This window comes from Motacilla alba, chromosome 2, assembly GCF_015832195.1.
Source record: "Motacilla alba alba isolate MOTALB_02 chromosome 2, Motacilla_alba_V1.0_pri, whole genome shotgun sequence".
Classification (NCBI taxonomy): Eukaryota; Metazoa; Chordata; class Aves; order Passeriformes; family Motacillidae; genus Motacilla; species Motacilla alba.
Window position 1 is genome coordinate 118,542,124 of NC_052017.1, and position 19,070 is coordinate 118,561,193.

Here is a 19,070-nt window from a genome sequence, read left to right on the forward strand (position 1 = left end):
GCAAACCTGGGGGTAATGACTGATACACCTGGGGGCTGTGCTGCCATGGCAGGAGGTTTGAGACTAGATGATCTCCAGAGTTCCCTTCCAACCCTAATGATTCTGTGATTCTTAACTTCCACAGTTACAATCCACGTTATTTCTGGTATTATTATTACCACTCTTTCCTTTATTGTCTGATCCATTTTTGTTTCAAAGGAAAGGCCACTAGAACAGTGGGCCTTAACCTATGACTTTGGATAATATAATGCCTGAATGTTCACACTCAAAAGAAAACACTAATGCAGAGGAAACAAAGTTGTTTGCCCTTTGTTACCCCTTGGTCATGAATTACTGATGTGTGGCATTGCATAGCACATGGTACTGGAGATGGACATATGTCCAGTATCGTTACTCACTATCCCCACTTTTGATGTCAGATTTGCAGACAAGAAATATGTTCATATAAGCCAAATTCCCTGTGTAATGATATGTGGAAGACATATTTGTAGATTATTAAATATGAATAAGTTCATATATCTTTAAAACTTATAATGGCATATTCATGTGCATACTCAGTGCCCTGTTTCATAAACAAAGTGCATGACTCTGGACAGATTTTATTGGCCAAACACAAAATGACATTTTTAGTGAACCGAGTGGAAATGTGGACATAAGAACAAAGTGGCAAATGCTCTTATTTGAATACTGGCTGCCTTTTGCTGTGTTCCAAACTAAGCATTTTCGATCAATGCCGTGAAAAATCTTGAACAGTTCTGGATCACAATGAGTAACAAGTCTGCAGACTTTCAAAGATACTGTTCTGTCTTTTGCTTTTCTTCTAAATCACTGCAAGATGCTCTCTTAGGAGACATTGAAATAAAGTCCTCATAGTTTTTTATGCCACACCACACAAAGTGGCACTGTCGCCTTTCTTTGCAGTGCTCTGCCAGTGTAATTCAAGTTTCATGGGTAATTAATTCTCCACGCCAATAAGTCTCTGAACTGCATGTTATAGTACTAGCTGCATAGAAACAATTAAAGATTTCAGATTTTATTCCTTGAAAGGTGACTGCAAACAATGTATTTCTGCTCCTGCGGAAAAAAAAATAGTATAGTTTCTTTGGATTATTCTGGTTTCATTTATTTACTAACTACAATTTGGTTATCATAAGTATCTTCTATAAGAAAAATATACTCTAAAATTCCCATATAGCAGTTAGATCAGCACTTGTTTATTTGGCTAAAAAAAAACCATTTTGCAGTACCATCTTGATTTCTTAACACAAAAAAGATACAGTTTGCTTCCTCATGTAACTTTGAAAAGTTCTTTTTTAGAATTTCTCCTATTTTTGTCCGTTTCTTAAGACAAATTGCAGTATCTGCAGGGGCACTTACATGCTGCCAGCCAGTATCCAACACAAACATTGCAGCCTTGTCTTCCCTATTAACCCTGTATTTTGGCAGTTTTCTTTATTTCATTTCCTTCTAGGGCTGGGAAACAGGCTGTAAAAGGACAAGTTGTCAAAGATCACCTTTTAATAAAGATTTGCCGTACGCAAAACTGAAAGATGAGCAACAAAACATGGTGTTACTGTCCTCTTGTATAAGAACCATTCAAAGAAACTGGGATAATTAATTTCATATGTATAGATCTGTCCTGATATTTTCCTTTATCCATCAAGAATACAAAAGTTAGATTTGGAAGAGAAACTTTCATACTCCTATTTCTAGCAAAGAGCTGCCTAAGGTGCCTCAAACATGCTAAAGGAACGGGATTTTTTAAAAACTAATACAGACCAGACAGGTTGAAATTAAAAATACTTGTTAATGTCCATTTGGATTAGCGTAAATTTTATTAGCACTGAGGTGTAATTGTCAGTAACTTGCAGTTTCGTATGGTGGGGGATTATTCAAACACATTGGTGCCAGTGTTTGCTCAGCGCAGTCAAGATGACTGCACTTTCTGGGTCAACATTGTCTGAAAAAGTTTGCCATACAACTGAGGTAAGAAACTAAACACTGAGTCTCACTTCATATAGCCTTTCGTGCTTTGTGATGTGAGTCAAAGTTTCGCTATTTAAAGATCAGACATCTAGAGACATTGTATTTCTGCTTTAGCACCAAGAGCATGTATCTGGTGTCTGTCAGAAGAAAGCTGACTTCCCTGGTAGCCCTGGTCTTTCGGGCTCTTGTCAGATTTTGTGTGACTTAGGAGCATATACATGGAAATGGAACTATTTTTAAAAGTCCATCCAGGCTAATTACGGACTTCCAGTTACTTATCTGAATGTTGTATAATCACTGAAATAGCATTTGTTGTTCGATGGCGATCCCCTGTATTGACTTTGCAGTGCTGTAACATTAGCGGAAGGCTGGAGTGTTGGTTGGTGCAGAGACAATGAAAGACAAGATTTCTCTGCCACAGACACTTGGGTTTTCCTTTTAAAGACGTTCACACTCTTCTGGTGTAATTACAGCCTGCCACAGTGAGGAGCATGAAACTGTTTAGCTTGCGAAGCTTAAAATAAAAGGTGTATGTGGAAACAAGAACACGATCCTTTTTCTAGCAGTCCAGCACCAAGTCCCATCCCCTCCCTCTGCTGTGGCTTCTTCCCCTGAAATTTAGAGCATCTCCCTATTAACGCATTTTTAGGTGAGTGATTGGAGGCCCCTTTTGTCTTCTGTGTTGCTCTCATTATTTATGTTTATTAATCTGTTTGTGGCTCATGTTGCATGTCTGGAGTCTCAGGTGTGGGTGCACAGATCTTGTGGTTTATGCTCCAGTCTAATTATATAAGGTGCACCCCAGTTCCCATGCAGTCTTCCCCTTGGGCAAACTTCTTGATTGTTCTTGGGCTTGGGTGGTTTTGTGAGTTTGTTTTTTTTTAATTGACCAATATCACTGTGCTTTTATCCACAGTCCCAGAATAAAACCAGGAGAAATGTATGTGGCAGGTCAATACCCTGGAGGGAACAAGCATGACTCCGTGGTTTCTTTCCCACCCCCTTCCTTTTCGCCCCCAGATATTCCCTCCCTTCCCTTGTGTTACAGACGGCTTTTGCAGAGCTTCAGTCAGTAATGCCAAAAATGTCAAAGTGTAAGTGGCTGCCCCTTCCTCTCCAGACCAATCAGTCATTTTCAGTCACTGGTTTAAATGTGCTGCAGCAAAGCCAAGCCTCTGTGCTTGCAGCAGGTCTTACAAAAGCAAGGCTGTTTGACTGACAGGCACGGAGAGGGGGCTCTGATAAGGCAGGGAGACAAGTCTGGAAGCGGAGTATCAAGGAGGAGGCTGTGGCAGAGCTACTGTGCATTATGGATGAGGCGCTGAGCTCTGTCGTTGATTGATTGAGGGACGGTTGTGCTCTTTCACAATGCTGGGTAAGATCATATGGACCGTCATTTAATATGAGCCTTCTTGTCAGTGGGAAGATGACTTTTCACACAGTGATCCCATGCAGATGCAAATGACAGCCATGCTCTCCGCTCTGCTTTTTAAGGGTTTAGTCTCTCATGCAGGTGGGTTAACCTAAAACAGCATCAGTGCTTGCCAGGTGTCACATGCTGGAATTAATGCTTGTTCTCAGAATCTCACTATAAATCTGACTATAAATATTGGAAAAACACCTGTTTGATGATGTGAGATACATTCCTTTATCTCTAGCAGCCAAGGTGCCATCCAACCCCTGCATAGGTATGATATTAAAGTAAGTAGGGGAGCCATGGAGAATGCAATTTTTCTCTACTCTTTTCTTTCAGGACAGAGAAAGAAGCTGAACAAACAGTTCTGGAGACTTTGAAGCAAACAGCCACAGTACTGAGGTCTCTGACTGACAAGCCTTCTGCTTTCTCCTTCTCACAGGGCTCCTCCTACAGATGTTCTGAACACGTCTGCATCCAGGCAATTTTTTACTGCGCCCAGGTACTGAACCAAGCTGCATAAAAAGAAGCGTGGGGTGTTGGAGAAGGAGCATTGTGAGGAATTTACCAGAAGTCATGTCTACACAAAATGCAGGCATGACTTCAAGCAAAAATTCTTTGAGAGAGCATAGTTGCAGAATGACTGAGTTTATTCTTAGAAAATTATAGAATAAAGCTCTCATTCAACAATGTGGCTTATAATCATGTTAAATAGTGTGTGTCAGGTTTGACTTCCCTAAGTGTCACCCTTTCAATGTATGACTGGAAGTTTATTTATTGCTTGAACAGAATCTCTTTTCCTCACTACAGGTCTTGAAAACTAGAGTTCAGGAACTTCTGGATCAGTCTTTTCATTGAAATACTGGAACTACTATGAAGCCTTCTTGGTTTGCACTCATGTTGGCAGTGCTCAGTACTGAAATGCTAACAAGTCACTGTTCCACCATCAAGTCCCCAAGGTTCAGAGGACGTGTGCAGCAGGAGCGAAAAAATATCAGACCAAATATCATCCTTGTACTCACAGATGATCAAGATGTGGAGCTAGGTGAGAAATAATAGTTGTTTGCTACTACATTTTGTCATGTGTCTTTCAGTAGTTTATGCCAAGCAGAAAGAAATTTAAATTCAGGGAAGTTGATGGTCCTGGAATAGTATCAGAATGTGGGACAAGTTTGGAAAATGAGTTAATAGTATTGTTTAATGGCATTCATCACATTTAATTATAGACTTTAGGAAACATATGCTTATCAAAATCCACCATGAGAAGCTTTAATCAGCACAAGAAAATGACTTAATAATGCATGCAAGGACATATTTGTAAAAAACTCGCATCAAAAGCCTTTTTTCACTCTGAGACTTTATGTAGCATTTAGAAATTGGAGCCTTATGAGGCCAGCATTTCCCTCAGTACTGTATAGGTGTCTGTATCTCTACATATTTGTCACAAGGATGTATGTCGTCTGACATACTTATCCACACAAACTGGTCTAGTTGCAGGATTTAGTAATCTTAATATTTGTATGAATTACTGAAGTGTTTAAAATCCATCTGCTTTAAGAACTATGCTGTATGTATAAAAACAGGGAAGTTTTGCTTTCACAAGTATACTAAATATCTGAGCACATACCAGTCAGTGATTTTCACATATTTTTCTTAGGGTGGAAAAAGTTAAAACACTTAGATGATGTTCCAGGAGGCTTTTGAATGTTTTCCATTAAGTAAGTTAGAACGATATTAATGGTAGTTATGCATATAAGTGATTTTTTGGTTCAGTGCCCAAAATGAAAAATCAAGGAGAGAAAGAGGATCATTTTAGGTTACCCCCAAGCAAATATTTTGGGTTGTGAGATCAAAAAGGCAAAAAAATGGCAAATTAGGTTGAAATGAAATCTTGCATTCTTGGCTTTTTTTTTTTTTATGAGAGACATATTTTTAATAGAAGTATAGTGAACTTCTAGACAAAATGCCATATGACATTGAAAAATAAAAAAATGCTTCATTCCAGAAAACTTCATTTGCTCTAAAATCACATACTTTCAGACAGAAGATTGTAGACAAAATATGGTCTGTATCTAGCAGTTCTTTGGTTGCTAGCATTTTTGTATTTGCCGTGATGCAATAATAATTTCATTCTTCAGTCCTTCAGGGTTCTGAGGAGATAATTAATAAACTATATTTCATGACTGAGGGTTGCTGCTTTATGCAGCAGAGCTCCAAACACAGGCTTTATATCTGAGCGATTCTTATCTTTTTTTATTTTTCACTCTTTCAAACCTCTGCTCTGTTTAGCCATGCTGCATAATGAAAAGCTGTTCCCAGCTCTATTTTTGGTCTAAAATACAGCTCTTTACAATGGGAGTGCATTTCTTCTTGGTGGAGTTGTTCTGAAAAATTTTGTTGAAAGGGTCAAGTCAAGTCTTCCTTTTTGTGGTCTGAAAGATCCTACTCTCTCCAGGGCACTCAGGGCACTGGGGAAGGTAGGTCAGCAGACACACATCTCTGAATACAGTGTTACCAACTTGCTGCCCTCAGTTTTGCGAGAAGGTTTGCGAGTGGTGGAAAAGGAGGAAGGATGTGGCAAGTCGCTTTGTTCATTCTGTGGAGCTCTTCTCTTTGAAAGCTGCTCTGAATGTTCACAGGGCACTCTGGCTCCTATTAGCAGGCAGCTGAGCAAAAGCCTGGGTGTGTGTGCATTCCCACTGCCTTGAATGAACACACAGGTTTCCCCTTTTCATAGATCATTTCACAGGAAACAGCATTCAGCCCCAAGATTTACTGTACTGCATTATTCGCACTTCTGCTAATAAATCATTCTGCTTATTTGAAAAATAAATCCAAACTGTTTTCCATGTGTGAAGTTTCCTCTTGCTCTTCATTGATTCCTGAGAAAAGTCTTAAATTTCTCAAAGGTCGGTGGGAAGTAACACTTTCTGCCACAAACAGAATAAAACTTAGGCATTGGTATCCAAAAATCACAAGATTGAAAGTCGCTGAATATGGATTATTTGCTATTGTGTTCCCAGCATGAACATTTCTAAAAGCTATTCTAAATGAATGCTTTAACATAAAAGCATATAAGGTGCATTATAGACTTCAATAAGGAAGGATTTGTCTCCAGAGCTTGTATAACCATTGAACCAAAATATTCATCTACTGAGTGCAGCTGATATATAGAGGAGTCATCCAAAGTAAAATTTGCAAGAGGCAGGGAGTTTGCATTCAGTTAGTGTTCAAGCCATAGGGCTATGCACATCTTCCTATTGATCTGCACCATCCCCCTGAGTTTTGCATTTTGAGTGCAAAGAAATTCAGCAGAGTTGCTGTCTCATCTGCCTTATTAGATAAAACCAACAAATTGCCCCACAACTCCAGCCACTTCCTATCTATGCAAGGAGAAAGAATATTCTACATCAGCTGGCGGATTTCAGCTTAAGCTGTGGCCCACAGCTCTTGAAGGAACACAGCAAATACTTGGGATCAAAAGGTATTTTACTTCTTAAATTGTGCTCCTGTGCACTGTCTTTATCCTACCAAGATCCTGAGGGTAGAGGACTCACTGCCCAATGAAGGGGCATCTTGCTCAAGGCAGAGCACCAGCTTCCAGAACCCAGAACTTGTTTCCTCATGCAGACAACATGCTGTAGATCTTCAGGGCAGTGGCCCCAGCTCCCACTGGGGTCAGGCCTGTATCATCTTCAGTCCATCATTTTGCTTGCTTTTTGGTCTCTTCCCCTGTCCTCCCAATTCTCTGTTATCAGTACCTCAAAATATGACACCTCAATCACTTTTATAGTCCTCACTGTAAAAATATATTGCATAATGTCAGATAGGAGTAAAAACTAATGAGTATGTTTGTAGTTACAGTGTTTTTGACCCATTTTTACAGCCTAATGCACCACCCAGTGAAATCTATGTAAACCAGCTACTGAATAGAGGACTGGCTAAAGAGATCACAGCATCATCTAAATACATCACATCAGGCATAATTTGCCTTGTGTGCTTTCCATCTTCTCTAGAACTAGAGCACTAAAAAACATAAGCTGAAAAAATGGGGATATGTGCTGAGATCTGAAAAAGTCCATTACCTTCCTGGTGCCTTGCATACAACCCCTATAAAGACAGGGTGGCCCTAGATGTCCCTTTGTAGAGATGCCCACCCATGACGAACATCCATAGCAACTTTAAAGGCTTGATACCTTGGTTGCCAAACATATTTCTTGAGATATGAGAATAGACTGAGAAGTGACACTGAACTTCTTGTCTGACAAAACTCACTAACTTCTGTGTCCAAAGTGGCCATTCCCAGTTATCTGGTTGCCCTCAGGTGCTCCCCAACCGGTCATGTAGAGCGCGGGTGTCCTGCTGACAGACAGCGCCTGAGCACGTGTGCCCTGAAGACTGTGGGCCAGATGGTAAAAAACACAAGCTGTGAGGACAGCCTCAGACAGCAAAGGATTATAACTTATATCAGCAAGTTTTATCTCCTGCTTGTGTTTTGTTTTCCAAATGAGGAAGTCTCACCTGCTTTGAAGTGCCTGTTCCAGAATTTCCAGAGGGGCTTAATCTATTATCAGTGTCAGTAAGTGCATACCTGGAGGGAAAACTTAGTCATAAACAGCAGGTTTGCAAGAGCAGAGGGCTGACCAGCTGGAGGAATGAGGAAGCATTCTAACAGCTACTCATTTATAATACATGGAGGCAGGAAAGTGCAGATCAGCTCTGCTTCAGTTACTGTGCATTAGGGTACCTGAATCTTTCTATCATTGCACCTTGAAGCACTTTACAGCTGAGTTCTCAGGAAAAAACTGTGACTTTTCAAAAATGGAAGAGTTCTGATGAAAACAAAACAGAACAGATCAAAACAAAACAAAAACTAAAATGTCAGCCTGAGGTCCAAGATAAAAGCATGTAGAATGAGGATGATCTCTCATTTGTCTTTTACTTAACAATTCAGTGAAATGCTCCTACTCATGTAAATGGAGACCTTTTGTGTTCAGGGACCTCTCAATTACTCCTCTTCTTTTCTATATCCCTAAGCACATGGGGTTCAGGAAAGCACAAATGCAGATATTCCGCATTTAGAAAATAAGGGCTGTGAAAGACAGAGTCCAAAGTGATGGTGACTTTCATACACAGTATTAAATGTATCCTTAAGGACAGAGACCCTGGCATTTTAAATGAAATGCTGAAGCCCTACTGCATCTTCCCCTTTTTAAACAATTGTTTTAACACAAAAGTCTTCATATTCAGCACTGATTCATTAGTCTAAAACCAAAACAGAGCATTCTTAACTTTAACTAGAAGATAATTTTTAAGATTTTGCTGCTAACATCTAATGTTGAATCTCCTTGGGAGTTTCATGGTTTTACAGGGAGGTTTGCAATTGCTTTAGAACATTTTTAATTTGATTTTCAAGCTACCTAAACAAAACCATCAAGAAAAATTCTTGTTGTATCAGAGGAATCAACAGATTTAAATGTAAAGGACAGTCAACTGTGCAAAAAACCAAAGGGAAAAAAAATAAAATAAAATTCCAGAAACCTTTTTTTACCACTAACATTGTGCAAGTACTACAATTCACAAACTTGTTTCCTGGGCACGTACTGACATATCCACAGTTCACCCCCACCCTTCAATCTCTGCTCTGTTGGATAACATAAAGAAGAAACTTTGACAGCTGTCAGCAAATACTGACAGACTATCTCAGCCTTTCTGCAATCAGAAATCTGCATGCTCCGTCTCTCTCTCACCTTGCAGTTCATGAAGATGCTTTGAAGGATCCAAAAAAGTCTTTGTTCTTTAAACAGTATCAATGCAATTTCTTGAGAAAGATGCTGCATTTTTGCATACATTTTTACATGATACATTATTTTGAGCACAGTGCTTTAGTATCAGAAACAGACATGCTGATCTTGTGTCCACAGAAACTTTCCTTTACAAAAATTGCTACTGAATTCTCTTTTTCCTTCTTCTGTCTCTCACTCCCTCCTTCACTCCTTTCCTCTCTCTATTTCTCTCTTTCTTCTGTTATCTGATAAAATGGAAAGAGTATTAACATTTTCATTGGTAATCTCAGTATTTTATGTAATTTACTGCCATATTGACTAATAATTCAGTCTGTGTAGCATACTGGTTTTCTACAGCTGCATTTGAAGAACTATTGACCTATAAAATTTGATACAGTTTTGACACTATTTCTAGATTAGTCCATACTTTAACTTTGTTTTGAAGTCTGAGGAAAAAAAAACAATTCCATCTTTTTGGAATCCTTAAAAGCATTTTTGTTGGTGTAGTAAAAATAATGTGATCTTTTCTCCTAAAATTACCAAAACTACAGAGTCCAGTGCACTGATGTTCAGAGGCAAGCTAATCACTGATACTTTACTTTTAACAGCAAAATAACAGGCAACATATTCAAACTGTCTTTTACAGCACAGTGGTGATCAGTACCTCTTATTGCAGGGTCCTTGCAAGTGATGAATAAAACCAGGAGGATTATGGAGAACGGAGGGGCCTCTTTCATCAATGCCTTTGTAACTACCCCCATGTGCTGCCCATCCCGTTCCTCAATGCTGACTGGGAAGTATGTGCACAACCACAACATCTACACCAACAACGAAAACTGCTCTTCTCCCTCATGGCAGGCTACTCACGAGCCTCGCACCTTCGCTGTGTATCTCAATAACACTGGCTACAGAACAGGTAAGAGACAAAGCAAAGTTCTTCCTTGAAAGTGAAGATGGCATATTCGGCAATCGCTCTTAAGTCACTGCCTGAAATGATTGGCTGTTCTTGGCTGTGATGGAGTTAATTTCCTGCCTAGTAGATGCTGTAGTGTTGTGTTTTGGATTTAGCGTGAGAATAATCTAGATAACACAACAAAGTTTTTAGTTGTTGCTAAGTAGCACATATACCAAGTCAAAACGTTTTAATGTCTCATGTCCTGACAGCAAGAAAGCTGGAAGGGCACAAGAATTTGGGAGGGGACAGCTGGAACAGCTGATCTAAACCAACCAATGGGATATTCCATACCACAGGGCATCATGCTCGGTACGTAAACTGGGGAAAAGCTGGCCAGAGGATGCTGCTTAGAAACTGGTTGGATATTGGTAAATGAGTGATGAACAGTTCTGTTGTATATAACTTGAGAGTTTGGAAGTTTTTTGTGGGGTTTATTTCACTCTATCTTTTTGTTGTTTCCCATAATTATTTTTTATTATTACTATTACTATTAATATTACTATTACTATTACATTTAATTTAAATTGTTAAACTGTTCTTTTCTCAAGCCATGGATTTTACCTTCATTCCTATTCTCCTCCCCATCCCACTGTGGTAGGGGTTGGGTAGTGAGAGACCAACTGAGCAAACTTATTTACTGATGATGGGGAGTGAGAGACCAACTGAGCAAACTTATTTGCTGATGAGTTAAACCACAACAGGAGCAACTGTTGTCCCAAACTGGCTGTGCAGGGCAGAGGTTGAATATTATGGAGAGGGAGGGTAGTACTGCCTGCTGGTCACATCTGCAGTAACAGCCAGGTAAAGAAACCCACTGGTAGTGAAGCAGCATATTTTCACATTTGGATGTCCCAAGTGGGAAATAAGCTGTTGGGCAGTTACACCTACAGTGAAAGAGGTGCATTTTAGTGGCATTGTGGGTCTGAACTGGCAGTTCCAGACGTGATTATGGTCAGTATTGCGTCCTGCTTGTGGACAGCTGCTAGCAGTTATGGAAGAAGATGTCAGGGCCAGGCTGGGAACTGGTGCCAAAGACCTCACAGGAGTGGAGGGACTGTCGCGGGAGCAGAACAAGGTGACTAGTATAATTTAAACTTTGCTGTGGGGCGATATTTCATTTGCATTTTCTGAAAAGGAGTAGAAACATGCCTTTAAAGGATTGTTCTACTGTGCACCAATATGATTTGATAGTTCTCTTGTAAATTCCTGGTGGTTTTCCGTAGTCAGGAGATCCCTTTCCTGTCTACAAAGAACTCTTCTTATTCCTCTCGTCTGTGCTTCAGCTTGATGTAAAACTCAATTCATTTCTGCATCACCTATCCCCAAAGATTGAGGCTGTAGACACGTTAGGCTCCAGCCTGACTTCCCCTCCTCAAGGTACCGGAGTTGTGCAAGGTCATCAGAGTGCAGTTTGTCCAGAAGTGTCGTTCAGCTACAAAGGCTCCCCTTGAGAGAGCGAGGAGGCACAGATCTCCTGCCAACTGCCTTCCTTACAATGTAACTGGCAGCAGAGAAACTTGTTTCTGTCGGCAGCTTAGGCACAAGAAGGGATTGCTTTCAAAACATAGAGCCGGCAAATGTCTACACGCTGTCTGCTAGTCCTCAGTCTCTTAAAGCTGCTACATCCAATGCCTCAAGTTTATCTGCCTCTGTGCTATCATTTCTTTACCACACAGACAGTTCACTCTTTTTTCTTCTGTCTCTCTGCATCTCTAGTTCTGGAGAACTTCTGCTTCCTGTATTGAAAACAAAACCAGACATATCTTTAACTTTTTTTGGGCTTGGTGTTGGCTCTGACGTATGAGCTGAATAGTACTTCAGTCTCAATTAAGCCGGTCTCAGTGAAGTTGCCATCTGAGTACAGCATGCTAAGCCTGGGTAGGGGTCAGCATCAAGGCTTTGGAGGAGAAAAGGAGAAAAGGAAGGAAGAATCTCTGTTAGAAAAGGTGCTGAATTTGACCTAAAATATAAGATTTATCTCATGACTTACATCTCAGAAATCCTTTCTGCTTGATGTATGGCTGCTTCATGTGGGACCTGGCTTTAGTGTTCTTAAAAAATCAGTATCCTATTGGTTTGTCATCTATGCTTTGCACACATAAATGCTTCACACATAAACAGGACTGCTCTGTCACTAGCCCTTTCTGCCCCTCTGAGGGTAAACACAGCTTTGTGCATAACTCCTGCACTGCCTTGTGTTAGGAAGACATGTGGAGATGCTTACTAAATGCAGACTTGACCCTATTACATAGAAAGGAAAAAGGGGTCAAAAGGAGAGGAACAGGAAAAAAGTACTTTTTCAAAGGCAGGCAAACAGAACATCAGTCCTAAAACTGTCAGGATAGGTGAGTTTTAACAAAGGGCAGAAAAGAGTAGAAAAGAGAAACAAATGGAAGTATCTGCATGAATCCCCAATTCTGACTGAGGTACATAGTTCAATCCTATAATACTATGGCTGCAAAGATTTATCTTTTTACTCCTTGTAAGATGAGCCTACCTTCTAATTAAGCCACAATTATTTTTTGAGGTGGTAGCTTAATTAACAGCAGATCTTATAATACATTTCTCAAGGATAGCATTGCCTTATTAAAAAGTCACCAAAAGTCTGCTAGCCAAGTAATAATCTACACTTCACAGCTAGAAAGTTTAGCAAAATTATAATGACTCAAAAATACCTGGGAGTCAAGAATAATTGGGAGTGAAAATGAGGAAACTCTGGAGAGAGGTTGCAGATGTTATAGATACTTACCCTGTGCATTTCTACGTGTTTTGACAGTAAATCAGTAACTTCCTCAATGGGAAACGGAGAGACACAAAGAGAAGTGAATTACTCAGGCCAGTCACAGTTTGGTGACAGTCCTGATAAGTCACCTGACCAGAGAGCTCCAGTCTGGATGAGACAATGTACAATACCTCCAACCTGGTACTCTGTAGTAATGAGAATTTATGCATTTTTTGCATAGGATCAAATTAATACCTGTCAATGGCAATACAGGGGTGGGAGAGTGTTTCTATAATGTCCTCACTTCTGTTTGCTCCAAACAGTTTTTGATGTCTATAAAGCATCCATTGTCTAAACCTGCAGCAGCCCTTACTAAGCCCCCTCTATTGCAATTGATCACATGTGGGCAGGCTGTTATGAGGGGAGTTCTGCTGAAGCCACGAGGACTCCACACAAGCACAGCAGGCCCTTTAAAGTGAGGTCTGAAACGTGCTCTAATAAACTGCAGTTATAATTAGAGCTCACTGGGGAAACCTGGCAAAGGACAGAATTTTTTTTCTTTCCTTTTTCTGTTTTATTCTTCTACTCTGATATGACCTAAGGGCAACGTTGCATTTCATGGAAACGTCCCTTTTTGAAGATTGTATGTCAGTGCTAAATCATAGACAGACACTGTGCTGGACACTAGCAAGGCAGGCAGCATTCAGAAACAATACTGGGCAGTAGCAGGGCAGAAAATATTCAGAAATAACCCTGCTAAACCAAAATCACTTTTGCTTCTAATTATAATTTTCCAAAACTATTAAGGATGTTTCAATGTTTACAGTTTCCCTTATTCACAAGCTGTATGTTAATGCAGAAATGAACCAACTGCACAGCCTCTTGATTGTCCACAAAACTGGTAATACTAAATTTGAATTTGTAGGACATAGCAGGGAAGTCACACAGTAAAGAGGTAGAAAGAGAAAACAAAGCAGCTCTGGAGAGTTTCAGTGATGACATTTGTTTTAATTACTTAGGATCCAGGCAGTCACACTAGACAGGAGAAAGGGTCCCTCACTTTCAAATTTTTTGGAAATTCTGAGATATGTTTGAGAAGTTTTCCTTCTCATAGTTTTTAACATCAGTAGATATTACGTCAGCTATTTAGATTTAGAAGTTTAATTCATAAATTTATTTACTGCGGGAGTTAGAGATTTTGCTTTGTGCTTTCCAAAGTATTGGCTGGTCATTTGCTGTTCTTTCAGTCTCATAATTTCTTTATCTTCTACTGCTCTGTCCCAGTCCTACGGCACGCAGTCTTGCCTCTCAGATGTGCCCTTTGCTGTTGCTGGAACCATTGTCATTTGTCATTCACCTACACAAACACAAAGGAAAACTTCAGAAGTGTAACCTTGGCTTTATTAGTAGGAAAGGGGGATTGTGCTACATCTTAATAATTGAGCAGCAGCTAAGCATAATCTTGGTATTTTAGAAGACAAACCATCACATGAGAACAGTCAGCATTCAGAAGATATAAATAAAATAAACATTTTCTTTTTAAGTAGTGGGTCATACTTTGCATACTGCAGGATTTTACATTTTTAGCAGCTGAAGTTTCATCTCTTTGCAAACATGAAAAGAAGTATAAGTTTAAAAGTCTTATGCTGATTTAACACACCTACACACTCTAAACCCTCTCTGCTTAATGTTACTTTGTAGAATTACTGCTCTCTAATCCTGTCTCCTCTTAGCCCTTTGCAGCAGCGTAACTGTGCAGGAGGGAGCGGGACTCTGCCTTGGCTCAGCAGCTGCTGACAGTCTCACAGCACCATGCCAAGCACGAGACCAGGCTCTCCCTTCATGGAGAGCCCACCTGAAAGAACAGGGACACCAAATTAGGCAATTATTTGCTTGCACTTTCTGGGATTGTCTTTGGGAAGATGTATTTCCTAGCATTTTATTTCTTGCTCAGATGTATCTACTGATTAGAATGACATTCAAGATTCATGCATGGGAGTGTTTTGATGTCATTTATGGGACAAAAACGGTAACATGCAAAGTTAAGCAGCTGAAATGTTAATTCCTAAACGGCTTCATTTGTAAAACTCCAAACTCAAGAAGTGACACCAAGATGCCCCTATCTGGAAGGTTTTGACATTAGTCACAGACTTCTGTGCAGTGATGAACAGAAATGGTCACTTGGTTGACAACTGGCTAATGTGTTCAACAGCACATGTCAGTGTGCCCATTGACATCTGTCACTAATGGGTGCATTTCTTAGTGTTATGAACAAAGAACTAATAAAGCAATGAAATGACAGGAAGCTGAAAGCTAAGGAGCATTTAAACTGTGCACCATTCCCTTCTGACACACAGGGACATGTTAATCTTTCATAAAGAGAGCAAAAGCTGTGCCTCCTGAAGGTGTGGGCAGACAATAAGTTTCCTCTGGAGGCAAAGCCAGTGTGTTTCCTGTTCACAGCCTTGCAATACAAATCACTGCCAGCACTTGCTATTTTTAATCTGCATCATTTCAGTGACCTAATTTGTATCCTGCCTCATGCACCCTTTCAGAGCAGAGAGGGTGGCACAGTATGATACAGGGGTGGGAATGAGTGAGCAGAGAATAAGTCCCGGTTTTCAGATTATTTCTAAAGTGAAAATAAGGAGAGAGAGAACTCTGAGTTTTCAGGTTCTTTCTTAATTGGTATGAAATATTCTGGCAAACATCAAACATAATTTAATCTGTAAATATTTTAAATAATTAAAAATATGTCTCAGTTTTCAGAATAACTTGCACTTTCTGTCTATGGAAAAATGTATAAATGAACGTGAAATATGCTGAATGTATGCACATAGTCCACAGAAAATGAAATATAGAAGAGGAAAAAAGCCCAAAGAATAACATGTAGGATTTTTTAGTTCTATGGTATCATGTGAAGTGAAACTTTTTTGGTTTCTGTCCAGAACCTCATCAAAAACCACAGTGTATCTGCCTACTTATGCTTAAAGCAGAATTCTATGCTATTAAATATCATGCAGAAAACCATACACTAAAAGACTTTTAACAAGTTTATGCATTCAAGTGCTTAATTTAGGAAAATCTGGGTAGAACATTTTCTATGCAACCATTTAATCTCTTGCTCACATGGCCAAATTATAGTCCTTGACTACATAACAACATACCACTTTATGGGGGGTGACATTTCCTCCATTTGAAAAGATGGACTAGTTCTATCAAAGGACACAGTGCTAACATCCACATCAGCAAGGATCAGGGGTTTCATATCCCATCTGCCCCATGCCACTGCTCACCTGCTGAGAAATTAAGCAAAGTGGGGTTTTATCACATACATGGGGCTGGGCATGCTGCTGTAGGTTTCCAGATGTCTTATGAAAGGCAGGAACCAGTGAGACTCAGGAGTCCTTTCAGACATTGCTGGGTCCTCCATCTGATCAAAAGCACTTCTGACTCCCTCCATCCTACCCCATTAGGCGGTGCAGCGTCCACTCCTCAGCTTTCTGGCCCTGCAAGACATCACCTTGGCCTCTCCTATGAGCCTTGTCCCTATGCTTGTCTGTCCTCAAGTCATTCCCTCCCTCCCTCTCTCCCTCTCTCCCTCCCTCCCTCCTCTCTCAGGTCCAGTCAGTTCTTGACAGACATGTCCTGTTCCCACTGCTTACCATTAACGATCTCCTTTTCCAGCCTGATCAGCAAATCTGCTTTTCCCACCCGCCTTGTCAATCAGCTTCTTTCTCCTTTCTGCACTCATTGTCCCACTTCTTGGTTGACATTACCAGTCCTGGGGCCCCAAGCCCCCACTGCTTCTTCCCTCCCCTCAGCTCCTTTGCTGGATTTCCTGCCATTCCCCAGACTGCTTGTCCTTATCGGGTCACCTCCTGCCCTCTGCATTTCAATCAACTTTTTCCCTCCTGCTGACACCACTCACAGGTGAACGGGGAATAAATATCCTGAGGTGTCCAGGTCTCCAGCACATGAAAATTGCAGGGTTTTATTCAAAGGATTCTAGTAGATGTCTCCTTGACAGAGACCATCATGCCTTTCACAGAGTTCCTGCTCTCAATGCAGAGCATTTAAGTGCTATCAAATGAAATCTCACATAATTTTTTTCAGATGTTAAGCCTAATTCCTTTTCCATTACTGTGGTTCTCAAAGATGGCTACTGTTTGGGCTAAAATGTTTCAAAAAATTCAGCCTGAGGCAGACATCCAGTGCAGAAAATTTAAGTCCAAGTATAAGAGAGTTATAAGCGACTGAAAACAGGGTCTTATAATGAGAAGTGTCAGACAACATCAGTATTGGAAAGTGCTACCAGCTTGGTCCATAATACAGGCTTTGTTAAAGACATCACCCCGGCTAACAATTGCTATATCAAGTTATAGGCTAATGCCTTTTGCAACTGCTGAGTTATAAAATCCTTAATGATCTTTTTGGTTGCAATGGTAAACCTGGCAGCAACTGGAAAAGACCCACAAAGCTGGAGAAAAAGTAGAAAAACTGAGGTTTTCTACCACGTTTATGTTACAAGACTGGGAACCGTGAAATCTGAATTATATTCTTGGCAATGCCACAGGCATCCTGTGTGACTTGGGTCTAGCTGAAGGTTAACCTCTTGGTGCCTCAGTTTCCTCACCACATTTTTTGGGACAATGCTTATTTCATTTCCTAGGCGGTGCTGGCATACTGAGCTGGCTTTCTAAGCTCCAGTGACGTGATACATTAATCCTCTGCAATTTTTCAACAGAAGGGAAAAATCAAACTTCTAGGGTTGGAATCTATGGCTTGCATAATGGGAAGAAAGCAAGGAGGAATTTACTGGAATGATTTGGAAGCTGGAGTTGTGTTGGGTTCTGTCCACAGAACCATAGAATCACTGCATTTGAGCCCTGAAATGTCATATAAACAGACCCTGCAACTCCTGTAAATGGTTTCCTGACTTTGTTAAAGGAAGTGGGCTGTCTACTTAAAGCTCTTGTCTGGGTCACGGTGACTAAACCTTTCTGCAGTGTGGCTTTCTAAAGGTTTGCATTTGTTTTAACTCGGAAACGTTCCCATAAGCCTCAACAAATAACAAGGGTGTAGAACATAATAGATGTCCTTTGATCCATGGAAGATCCATGGAAGTGCAGAGATGTCTCCCTAGTAGATGTAGCCCAGTTCACCTGTGCACTAATTCACTAATTCTAACAGCAGTTAGAGGACTAAATCTGTTGTGTAATACTGTAAACATTAGTCATAATTGCTTGTAAAAAGTGCTGGGAAAAGAAGTCCTGGGAATTACGGGAATTTGAATCACACTCAGCTGTAAGTATAAGAGATACCCTGGATCAAATTATATTTGTCTTACATCCTTTGCAACTCTCTGGATCTCTGAGTCCAATACAGAAATCCTTAGCTAATTGTAAAAGGGAAAGCAAAACCCTGTCTTAAGGCATCTGTTCATGTCAGGTAGCAGACGTGTATTCTGCAGCCCCTCCAGAGACACATAGATGTCTGTAAAATTGTGCACCATGCCATGTATTGTTGTTTGCATAAACATTATTGAACATACTAACACAGAATACAATTATTCTGATATACAAAGCTACACTACATGTGATTAGAAAATAACAATGTGTCCTGGGAACAGTTAGCAAAACTGCCAGAATGCAGATAAAAATTGTCTTATTAAAATGCAAAAGTAAGCATTTATCTTTGCTGCTATCCCTATGGGGGCTGTTACACATAATAATGAAAAGATGTCCCTTGAAATAGCATTATTTTTTAATGAGGCTTTTACCCACTGAGTAATAATCTCCATTTTACTAATTACAAGCAGAAATGGCTTCCTAAACCCTTCCTAAACCCAAACTGCCGAGTCCAAGTGGCTTCTGAAGCTGAGGCTTCCCAGTCAGTTCTCAGACTTGGGCAATTCAGCAATTGTTGGGCTACAGCTAAGTTAAAGATGGGGGTTGACTCTACAAGCCAAGCACGTGAAGACCCAGCAAAGACATCTGCACATGACAGTGTCAGTTCCTGGGCAGTTATTTGACATATTCAATTGTGCTTTACTTGTTAACAGTCTTCTGGTTAAACAGAAAACAGCTAGAACACCCATGGTGGTTACTTGCTGACTGTTATTTGGTCCCATGGACACCCCTGTGCTTTCCTTTTACTCTGGCACTTGTCTTCATTCAGAGCCTGAAGGGCCAGACACTAACTGCT

The 19,070-nt window shown here is 40.3% G+C and overlaps 1 protein-coding gene across 8 annotated transcripts in view; it reads left to right on the forward strand.

The window, feature by feature from the left end:
- SULF1 (sulfatase 1) overlaps positions 1–19,070 on the forward strand; it is a 193,823-nt gene that overhangs the window by 117,315 nt on the left and 57,438 nt on the right. For 7 of the 8 annotated variants that reach the window (XM_038129787.1, XM_038129792.1, XM_038129788.1 and 4 more), the window contains 3 exons: positions 3,843–3,902; positions 4,211–4,445; positions 9,863–10,102. In XM_038129787.1, coding sequence (XP_037985715.1) covers positions 4,274–4,445; positions 9,863–10,102 — 412 coding nt within the window. In that variant the 5' untranslated portion in view covers positions 3,843–3,902; positions 4,211–4,273. Of the gene's footprint in view, positions 1–2,459; positions 2,636–3,842; positions 3,903–4,210; positions 4,446–9,862; positions 10,103–19,070 lie in introns of all 8 variants that reach the window. The other variant, XM_038129789.1, reaches the window with a different exon arrangement.